The sequence below is a fragment of the Arachis stenosperma genome, chromosome 8 (assembly GCF_014773155.1).
Source record: "Arachis stenosperma cultivar V10309 chromosome 8, arast.V10309.gnm1.PFL2, whole genome shotgun sequence".
Classification (NCBI taxonomy): domain Eukaryota; kingdom Viridiplantae; phylum Streptophyta; class Magnoliopsida; order Fabales; family Fabaceae; genus Arachis; species Arachis stenosperma.
In genome coordinates this window covers 49,753,360-49,765,460 of record NC_080384.1, presented here as the reverse complement: position 1 = coordinate 49,765,460, position 12,101 = coordinate 49,753,360, and the positions used below count along the sequence as shown (strand labels likewise).

The window sequence follows — 12,101 nt, the reverse complement described above, 5'->3', positions numbered from 1 at the left end:
TATTGTTATACCAAAATATAATTGATAGATGAAAAAATCTTTTTTCATGAGATATCGAAACATAAAATTATTTTTACTTTTTCATAAGATCTTTTAAAAAAATATAACTCAAAAAAAGATCTTCTTTTAGAAACTCACCCAAACAAACTCTTAATCATTAAGAAATAAGTGTAGAATTTTACAATATTATTAAAAATATTAATAATAGTTAATTAATAATGATAAATCATAAAATGTGGGTAGTATTCTAGTAGATTAGCACAATTGCAAAATAATTATAATAAATATTTTTATTTTTAGAATTTTACAAAGAAAATAATAAATGTAAGAGTTAAAAGCAATAAACATTTTTTTATTTTTTTCTTATAAATTTTTAATTTTAGTGTTTTTTATTTTTATAATTTTGTAAAAAAATACTGTAAAAAAAATTTGTTTGATTTGTATTTTTACTCTTTGTTTTCATAATTTTGTAAAAATAATTAAAAAAAATTGTTCTCACTCTTTTAGTACAAAAGTAAAAAATAAAGAATATTGAAAAAAAATGCAAGCCAAACAGCTCATAAAATAACTATTTTTTGAAGGTCATTTAGAACTAAATTATTTCAGAAAGGAAAAGTATATGGAACCAACTAATAATCAGCCAAGAATAGAACAACATAATTAATTATAATTAGTTTTATTAATTTATAATTTAATTTGTTTTTTAAATTATTGTTGACCACGTTCAAAATATGAGGGAAGATACGCTAGTGATAGGAGAGAATCACGGAACAGATCCTTTGATCATTAATTAGCTGGTTCCATTATGTTTTATTAATGCGTAATACATGAAACATAGAAATAATATCCAAAACCATCCAATTTACAAGAAAAAGAAACATCCGTGTGCCTATCAGTAGCAACATCCAGTTAAAGTCACCGGTACCTCTGATTTACCAGTTGGCTGATTCTTGGCTTATATAGAGTTGGTTCCTAGCATTGTTGTTTCAGAAAAAATCCTTTTACAAAAATTAGAGAAGCCTTCGTGCATTCTATTTGAATATTTTAATTTGGTGAGAAACTTTGAATGCCCAAATTAATCTATACTTAATATAATTTCGGACATTATTTTTAAACCAATATTTTCTTAAATCTTAATAATCAACACATATTTTCTTTGTTTTGTTAATAAAAAAATCTAAATACATAATTACTTAAGAATAATTCTATTTTATATCAAGAATATTTGGTATATAAATAATGTTATTATACTTCATATAATCCCGAAAAAATAATTAATTTTGAACATGACTAAGGACAAAAACATTCTTCTTGATTTTCTTAAATTAAAAACTTTTTATCATGTTAAATTAAAAAATTATATATATATATAATCGATCATTAAATTAGTCAATATATATCTGTGTGTAAATTTATGTGTGGTTTTGTATATTTTTAATGTATCATCATTAGAAAATTTGTAATGGGACATATCCAAAACTAATCACTATCTTATCTTAATAATAAAGTATATTGTAAATATTAATAATTTTTTACATTATCATTTGCTTTTAACATTCAGTCCCAAAATTGAGATTTCATGGCATATTCGTATTGGAATTATTAGAACATTATACTTTAATAACTTTCAAGCTAAAAACATGGTAATTAATAGCCACAACTTTATCTCCATTAGAACTTAATAAAAAATAAAAATCAGTAGAAATACTGCATAATTATAACATTATGTTGTATATAACTAACAATTATAGGGTCAGTAAATGCAGGGGGCGGAGCTAGATGAAATACTGAAGGAAGCAAAAAATATTTATATAATAAAATAAGATTAAAATAAAATTTTAAAGAAGGACTAAACTGAAATTTACATATAATTTACATATAAAAAATTAAAATTAGGGGGACCATTGCCTCCCTTTCCTTATACCTGGCTTCGCCGCTAAATCATGTTAACTAATCTATAAAATTTTATTTATTATTTTTTTTAGGAACTGAAATACATATTAACTCCGAAATCTAACACCAATTAATAAGCATGCATGATAAAAAAAAATTTCACAAATCTTGTTAGGTAAGGTTTAGCATGTGGTTGAAATGACCTAACTCATATGCGTGTTATAGACTTATAGTATTTGTATTAGAAATTAAAAAAAAAAAAAGATATTTCCAATCATAGATAGTGATAATATAAGCTAATTAGTTGGAACCTATTCCGCATCATTAATGAGAAATTGACTATTAAATTTGAATAAAAGAAAGATACAGCCATAGAGGAAGAGAGTGGAGGAAGAAAAAAACTTCCCCCATAAAAAGAATTTCTCATTAATTAAGTAGGCTCTTAATCATGCCAGCTAGACAATTTTATAAGTGTTTTGTTGAACCATACAAACTTCATTTTTAACCAAATAGGTGTTGCATAATAATAAAAATTTGATAAATTCAACATTCTTTTTATGAAATTAAATCTCTTTATTCACATTTTTTGCTTGCTATTTTGTATGTTTTGAATTGAATTTATATCAATGGATTAGACAAGATGACAATTCTCAAATAGTGTGAATGATTTTTTAGAGGCATAATGATCTAGGCATAAGAAAATTATAAGAAAATAGAGGGACTGAAAAAGAAAATTAAAAGTAAAATAAATAAAACTAAATTGCTAGAAAAGAAAGCATATAACATTGGAAAAAGAGTGCAAAATAAACATCCATGAAACAAGACAGAATCAAGGAAGAGATAAAAGATGTCACGGATGGTGTAAATGGAAGTAATAAGTTAACTCTGGAATTATTGAAGAAAAAAAATTATTTTCTTATCCATTGTTATTATTATTATTATTAAAGGTTTAAATTTTTTAAAATAATTATTTTTATTTACAAAAGTTAAACGAACTAAAATAACCATCTTTTTCTTCAAATAAACCATTTGTATACTAAATTGACTTTTCACTCAAATTCCCACTGTTACTCATTGCACTTACGCATAACAAAAAATAGATTACAACTTAGAAAATTAGAAATAAAGAAAACAAAAAACAACTTAGAAAATTTGAAAAAGGTTTCAGACCAAGGAAATACAAAATAATAAAGGTTAGTTCAATTCGGTATAAAATTACGATATTTCTATAAAACTTCTCCCCAGTTACAATCAATCTATGAATCTAATACCCAATTCATGACGAAAAACAAAAAAATTGAATCTAAGGAAATTTTATAAATGCTTATAACCATTCAAAATATAGCACTTGTACTAGTCTTGTTATAGTCAAAATTCAGGTAAAAAGATAAACACTTTAAGTTGCTCAAATTTGAGTCCTATTAATAAACACCAAACTCTACCAAAAACAAAGATAAACAAAAACATAACTTTTCATTAAACAAATCACAAGTTCACTTAAAGCACTTAGCATCCAAAAGAGGCTCTCCCTCGAACGGTTCGGCATCTTCAATCATCTGATTGACCCGCTCCTTCTGATTTTCATCAGATATGTCAACCTTAGTCCATTCATAAAGCTCCATATCATAGCATTCATCAAGCACAAACTTCGGAATTTCCGGCCCACGGAAAAGCCACAACCCCTTCACCTTGAAGGGTGGTTGTGATCCAATTACAAGCATTTTTCCAAATGCATACTTTCGAGCTAAATCCATCCGCTGAAGAAAACCACCAACCTTGTTCATTGTCACAAAGGTAACAGTGTTCTCCTCTTGGTATTTGTAATCACAGAACCACAAAGAGTATCCCTCTGGATCATACATGTCCCAAAATCCTACAAGATTTGATGAAACAAATTTAAAAACATCTTGGCATTGCAAGGGATATAAAAATGTAGACATCAATTAAATAACACAATGTAGTCAAAGAAAAACAATCCTCCCAATCAAAAAGAAAGGACTTCAATAAAATGTTTGAGAAGTCTTTGTAAAAAAAAAAAACATACTTTACACCATATATAGATGCTAAGTGCTAACTGCCTAATTCTATCAAAAACAAAGGATAAAATAACAATACCTTTTATTGCAACCTCGCGAAAATTGGTTTTGGTGTTGGAGTACAGCCTTTTCCACTCATCTAGTATCATCTTACTTGGAGGAAGAAGATCAAGAGGATTCTTGGCTTTGGGCTTCGGAGCCTCTTCCTCCTCCTCCTCCTCTACTTTGGGTTTCTCTGGCTCTTTCTTTGCTTCTTTCTTTGGCTCGTTCTTCGCCTTGGGCTTAGATTCTTTTGGCTGGGAAGGCTTCTTTGCAGATGGAACAGGTGGAACAGCTTCAGTCTGCTTGACTTCACCTAGTATCTTTCGAAAGTTTGGCTGATTAACCATGGTCCAAAAGTATCTCTCAACATGAGGAAACTCTGAAGTGAAACTCTTAACCAAGATATGACTGAAACCCAAATACAAATTGCATGTTGTTATGATGTCAGCTAGGGTCACTGAATGCCCAACTAGGTAAGTATTGGAAGTAAGGTGAGTGTTCAAAGCACCCAAAGCTCTCTTCAGTCCAGAAATTGCGGCCTCCTCAACCTTCATTTAGAATAAAGAGGAAGGTAAAACGGGGCATAATTGACAACATAATATAAAAAATAAAATAAAATAAAGACAAATGTCATGAACATAATACAATCGTTTTGACTTTATTATCTAAATATATATAATCATCATTCATAACATGATACGCATATAAAGGACAAAAAAGAAAAAACTATACAAACATTTGCAGTCCCCTTAATTATTGTTACCATCATTTTATTGTTGTTTCATGGTGGCTGGTAAACATTAACCACTTTGTCCCTAGTGTATAAGCAATTGACAATAACCATGACCGATTGCACATACAAAAAAAAAAGATGCAAAATTTCACAAAAACGAGCGCTAATAAAGGTCTTTTGTACAAAACTTACTGGAGGAAGGTAAGGAAGAAATCCCAATCTCGGGTAGAACCACCTACTAATATTAGCATCAATCTCCATTGATGAAAAATCAATCCATTGCTCGATGTGGCCCTGAAATATCAGAGCATTACAAATATAATAAAGCAATGTTAGTCGCATGTGGTAATGGTTACATACATAATAGAAGGATTTTCAGGGGGAAAGAAAACCCTTACATAATCAATAGGGGAGGAACCATATAAACTGTTGTCCCCCTTTAAACGAGCAACTGCAGAAAAAGCATTGAACAAGCTTAGAACATCTTAATCAACCATGGCATTGGGAATCATATGTAAATCAATATTGTATGTATGATCTTACCATAACGAGCAATTGCATTGCTCTCAAATACAGGGCCCTCTGGTGTCTCTAACACCGGAACCTGGAGGAATACTACGGAAAGTAAGTACAAACACCAAATCATAGCAGGAGCCTCTCATAACTCAAAAAACACAATACCTTGCCAATCGGATTCATCTTGAGAAACTCTGGAGTTTTGTTAGAGACACCCATCTCAAAATTGGGGGCCAACTCAACTTGCACACCAACATACTCAGCTGCAATGAGTGCCTTGTAAGCATTTTTGTTTGTTTTACCTGCATGCAGAATCTGCACTATGAATTAGACAGAGGGAACATGACTTATGGATCAGATTAACAAGAATATAAAGTTAAATCCCACATATTAAAAATAATGTAATACATATTTTAATAATATAAGACAATTAGATTCATAAATATAGCAGATTTACTTTTTCATATTTGCAACATCAGTTTCTACTTTCTACTACTTGCCACCTATGTTAATCAATCTGAAGGCCAGTAAAACTTGTTCTTGGTCTTTTTTAGCTTCCCCTGTTTCATTATGCATCAACTATTGTTGACACCATCTAGTATCTCAACTTTTTGTCCTTTATTACATCAATTAATTATTGATCAACTAGGAATGCTATAAGTTGAATAATTGTGCACAAAACATAAATGAAATTCTATGTAAATTTTCATATTTTAACCCCCAAGGAAACACACTCTAACCTTAAAGCCTAATAAAAGACCGAAATTAAAACCAAATTAATCAGCAAGTGATGAACATTATAAGAAGAAATGAACAACTCACCAACGCCATGGCTTCGCTTCGATGAAGACGGTGAACCTGTTAGTTCAATTCAACCAAAAAACACGAAAACTCAAAAACATAATCACAAACAGAAAAAAGAAAAAGAGAGAACAGAGAGAAGAAGAAATGAATCTTACGAGCGTTATTCCGAAGCAGCGAGAAAGAAATGACGCTTCGTCAGTCGCAGATCCAACACTAAACACTGACAGTAACTAACACAGAAACAGAGAGCGGCACTTATTAGGGTTTTGTAGTCACTACTCTTTTTGTTTCCGTTGCTGCTCTGTCGTTTACGCTCTACTCTTCACTCATCGTTGGGCTTCTCTCTTACCGGGTTGGGCTCTTCAAAATTCTGTTTTTAAAACAAATATTATGTTTGTGGGCTGGGCAACCCTCCACACTTCTGTAATTATTTTCCACTTTAAGCAAGGTTTTTTTTAAATGAAAAAAATATTTGGTTTTCAACCTTCTAATTTTCTTTTTATACACACACGAAATAATGAGATGCAATTTATTTGAAATTTTTGTTACAAGATATAAAAAAATTTCACCTATTGTCTATCTAAATAATTTTATACATTATTAATAATTTATTAAAAATATTCTTTTATTATTTTAAGAACATAAACACAATAATTTTTAATAAATTTGCTGTAATTTTTTAGTTACAACACTCCTTTTACTACTTGTACATAATTACCTAACTTTTTAAATATCAATTATATTGAGACTCAAGACAAATATTTGGGCTTGCTTTTTGCGAGCTTTAGATCTCAAAAAACTTCATTTAGTATGATTAAAGAAAATATGTAAAAGAGAATCCAAGGATGGAAACACAGTCTCTTATCTTCGAGAGGTTGAAAGGTATTACTTAAGATTGTGGGTAAAGCTATGTCTATCTATACATTATTTTGCTTTAGATTGCCTGATGGTTTAATTTTGAAAATCCATTCTATACTGTCTCAATTTTGGTGGAGGCAAAAAAATTCTGAAAGACGGATGATTTTGATTAACTGAGACATTATGACTCGCCCAAGAAGAGAAGGAGATCTTGGATTTAAAGACCTTGAAATTTAGAAATCGGCGCTCTTAGGCAAACAGTATTGGCGACTAGTAACACTGTCAACTTCTTTATTATCCAAAATCTTGAGAGGAAGGTACTTTAGAAATGATAATGCTATAACTGCAGAAACTGAAGTCTTACCTTCTTAGGAATGGAGGAGCATATTGGAAGGATGAAAGATAGTTGAAAACAGTCTTAACTGGATGGTGGGTAGGGTTGGCAAAGTGGGCTGACTCGCCTCATAAACTGAGAGGGCCGACCCGCTTCGCCAATTAAGATGGGTTCAAAATGCCAGCCCGCTCCACTTTATGACGGATTGGCGGGTCGGCGGGCTAACTCACTTGACTCTTTTTTATTTTGAAAAAATAAAATTCATTAAAATTAACTAAAAATAATAATTAAAAAATCAAATACAAATAAAAAATAGTCAAATTATAATATAATTTTTTCACTATCTTTTTTTTAATTTTTAACTTCAATAAAATTGTTCAAAATAATATTTGTCAATAAAATCATCTTTATTTTAAAAAATAAGTCACTTAATTTGAGCAAATATAAAAAATTGTAAAATAAAATAAATAAAGTTAATAACTACAAGAAGAATAAAAACAAAAACAAAAAAATGTTTGAAAATTCTATAATTATTAATTTTATAATAGTAATCACTCTTTTATTTAATAAAAAAATAAAAAATAAAAATAAAAATCTTCGACCCGGCGGACCCGCCAAAATCCGCCAATTTGGCATTATTTTTAATTTAGCGGGCTCTAAATCCTAGCCTGACCCACCTTTTTTAGCAGGTTTAGCGGGTCAGCCCGACAGGTTCAACCTGTTTTACCACCCCTTGCGGTGGGTACTAGAGAGAATATCTGAATCTTTGAGGATTTGTGGCTACCTCCTCCGTATCCTCTAATAATCTCAGCAGTGCCAAACAGTCAGGTTATTTCCAATATTGTTCCACAAGTGATAGATTTAATTACTGAAAACAGGATTTGGAACCAGAGCCTCATTTGGGAATTATTTTCCTAGGATGTTTCTGACAGAATTCTTGCAGTTAAAATTTATGGGGGTTGTAATAAATTGCAATGGAATTTGAACAAATTCCAAACAATATGAAACTGTTTCAGGTTACAAAATTGGTAACTTATTTCACTACTGGCCTCTTAAACTCTGCCCTAATCATATGCAGCAGAAGAAGCCATGGATTGAACTATAGAAAATGAACTTGTCCCACAAAGTTAAAATCTTTATTTGGAAAGACTTTCATGGCTGTCTTCCGGTTTTTACTCAGATCTACTATCGTTGTTCATCTACATCACCAACATGCTCCTGCTGTCAGGAAGCAACAAAAACAATCACTCAATATTTGCTCTACTACTCTACAAGTAAAGAAGTATGATCTCAAAATTTTCTTAGAGACTGTCTTCCTTCGCAGAACTTTAATGATTTATGGACTGATGGTGGATTGTAGCAAAGGAGATGATTAACTTGTTGAAGAATGTTGACAAAAATCCTCAATTATTTGTCATTATTTGCTAGCACTGCTAGAAAACATATAACCAGTTAATCTTTGAAGACTGCACTTTAATGTCATCTACTATTTTTATAAACTCTGTCAAATTACTTCGTGAAATCTAAAAAATTTCTCTTCTAGCTTGCCGTCCCCATGAGGACAATTCTTATATTCACTCAATTTACGTTATTATTTTCTTTTTTCTCGCTTATTCTTAATTTAAGTATATATCTTACCATCAGACATCAATGTACTTTTTGAGAAATCTCCACTTTTTGCTATGCTATCTTGTTTTGGACACTCTTATATTTTATTTTTTACTAATTAATAAAATATAACCTACTATCTTTAAAAAAAACACAATAATTTTTAATTAAATTTTAAACAACATTCATTTTAACCAATTTTATTTTTATTACTTTTACATATATTTAATAATTAAAAAAGTGAATTGATAGATACGTTTTATATAATAATAATATATATATATTTATGTTTTATCATTTTAAACTTTGATATATTTTGGATTTTAAAAATATTTTATTAAAACAAAAAATTAATTATTTAATTCATTTATTTATATTTATTATTCACGCATTTTGCCGATAAACTAATAAAATAGGACATCAACAAAATTACATTTATAATAGTCAAATAAATATATTTTTATAATATTATACAATTAAAATTTTCATGAATATTACATAAGATTGCTAGCTGATATTTTTTGGTAGCATTTGTTTTGAGATATTGGATAGAAATTGGGAGACTGAAACTTAATACTATGTTTGTTGGTTCAGAAATTAGTACTAAAATTTTAATTTTAATCACCAAAATTTTAGTATTTTAGTATTTACAAAAAGTGAAGACACAAAAAACTAAAATTTTTTGAGACAAAAACTGAAATTTTAATAACATTTTATACTTAAAATGTTTCTATTTCAATTAATTAATTCTAACTTTACCTTTTTGTGTAAATTAAATTAAAACTTTATTTTTATTTCAACAAGTGTAATTATCCGTGTCATGCACATGATAACATTAAAATTATAATTTTAAGTTATTTTGTTAAAATTAATTTGAATTATAATAATTTGATTAATAAAAAGTAATGAGTTATGCATTGTTTGTTTTTTCTTAATTTAGTGTTAATTGTATTATCTCTAAAATAGTTATTAACCGGTTTTAGTAATCTATTTTTTTTAGTGAATTAAACATATATACTAAATGTGACCATAAATAATCTAGTAATACCTAAATCCACCAATAATTGTTATATGTGTAAGAACATATCAAAATCAGCTGAAAATGAATAACAAATTATTAGAGAATTCTAATGCAGAAAGTTATCCAATAAACAATAAATAATTTAAACCCACTAAATAACAACTCAATACTATCCTTTAATGCCTGCAAAATATATACCTGAAATAATACTATATCAATATTAGTATACAAAATTATATGATTAATAATTTTTTTCTAATTGATATACAAAATTATATCTCTTTGATATTTTCCTGATTTTGTTCTCTAATTATGATATTTTAATAATTTTTTTATTTATGTATACGTATATAATAATTTTGTTAAATAATTTTAAATATTTCCTTATTTATACATACATATATATTAATTATACATAAAAATATTTAAATCACATATATTAAATATTTTTTTGTTATAATTATATATATATATATGTATATATGTATATTATTTCACAATGCGGGCAATAAATTTTTATGTTTGATATCCATATATAGCCTCCAATCACAGCTCCGTTCATACGCAAACTGTATACAATTTTTTAATAGAGCAATTTTAATTTTTTATTTTATTTTCTTTAACGTACATTTTCTTTTTCCTTTAGATAGTGGTATTCTAATGTTTTTTTCTTTTTTGTTTTAAGTACACTTTTATTAAATATTGCATTACTAATCTAAAATACAAAAAGAGAAAAAAATGTGATACATATATCCAAAAAAACTTAAATATTAGAAAAAAGAAATCTTATATTAAAACATTTAAAAATAACATATCCAATAAAAATAGTCGTAATATATAAATTGAGACAACAATTTAAATTTAAATTAATGTAAAACGAATTTAATCAAATACCAATATTAGAACTAAATTTCTTAAATAATATTTAATCTATTTTAGTCCTTAGACATGTATAGATTAGAGTCATTCTCGTAACGACAACCAATTGAAATATCATAAATTTGAACATTTAGAATTCATGCAAATTCAGACCATCCTCTTGTTAAATAAGCTTCATCCGCTATCCATGCAATACGGCAAGGTATAGAATTGTCACACCGAGAAACTAGCTGACCCTTATTCCCTTCAATGGCATAGCATTGATGCAAAAAAGGTCGGTAATTTCTAAAAAAAAAAAATAACAATATGTTATAAAATTATTTTAATAACAAAAAATTTAAAATAAGAAAATTTAAATATATTACCAATCGTTGAAATTGCATATCCGAGTTTGACACGGATTTAGAAAAACTAAACTTAAATTGAGAGAATTCAATCTCATTATGTACTCAACTTCGAAGATCTCCACGCAGATGTAGAAAGCATGGAGGGGATGGAACTTGAACTTGGCCTACAAAACTCTATGGAAACAATTTCTCAATAAAAAATCGAGCTACTCCCAAGAAAACTAATTTTACCCACATTATATTAGGTTAGTCATAATATGTGAGTAGATCCAACCATCCTTCGGTAAAATAGTGTTTACTGCCTCTTTTTTTATGCTTACATCCATGTAATTAGAACTCGAATCAGTGAATACAACTCGATGAGGTATTTCATGGATGTAATGCATTGTAAACGATTGCGGCAAAAGACAATCGTATTGGAACATTAGACGAAAAGAATAAGTTGGAGTAAGAACAATCATTAAATTATCAAAAGAATAATATAATAAAATGAGTATATAAAAAATACTATACAAAATTATAAATTGTGTATATTAATTTAATTTAATTAATAGTTCACATTATGTTATATGCATATATAATGTATTTTTTTATTTTCGTACTAAACATTTTTCGTGCAATTAATATATAATGCATTATATATAATGTATTTTTTCGTACTGAACATGTCTAATGAACAAATTAAGAATGATAGTATATGTGTTATTGTAATTTTAGTATGACCTATATATATATATATTAACTGATAAAAGTAGTTTGGTTTAACTTTTCCATGCCTCGCACGGGACATGCACTAGTATATATTAATTAATTCTTGTGTATGTGCATGGAGACCGACCTTTTACCAAATATATAAGAAAAAAACGAACGAGAGATTTCAGTCACTTCCATATGTGGTTGTACTGTTTAGTGCAATGCTTTGGATTTACTATGCATTGGTTAAGAAAGATCTGCTCTTCTCCATATCACCGTTAATAGCTTTGGAATTGTTGTATAAACTGCTTACCTTGCTATCTTCCTGTTTTATGCC

The 12,101-nt window shown here is 28.3% G+C and overlaps 1 protein-coding gene across 1 annotated transcript; it reads right to left on the bottom strand.

Annotated features, from left to right (window-relative positions):
- Positions 1–3,190: 3,190 nt before the first annotated feature.
- LOC130944825 (elongation factor 1-gamma) lies at positions 3,191–6,363 on the bottom strand. The gene is made up of 8 exons (XM_057873372.1): positions 6,180–6,363; positions 6,043–6,078; positions 5,386–5,535; positions 5,248–5,308; positions 5,103–5,155; positions 4,897–4,998; positions 4,009–4,519; positions 3,191–3,766 (listed from the first exon to the last, which is right to left on the bottom strand). The coding sequence occupies exons 2-8, from the start codon at positions 6,049–6,051 to the stop codon at positions 3,387–3,389; spliced, it is 1,266 nt and encodes a 421-aa protein (XP_057729355.1). The 5' UTR covers positions 6,052–6,078; positions 6,180–6,363; the 3' UTR covers positions 3,191–3,386.
- Positions 6,364–12,101: the final 5,738 nt, after the last annotated feature.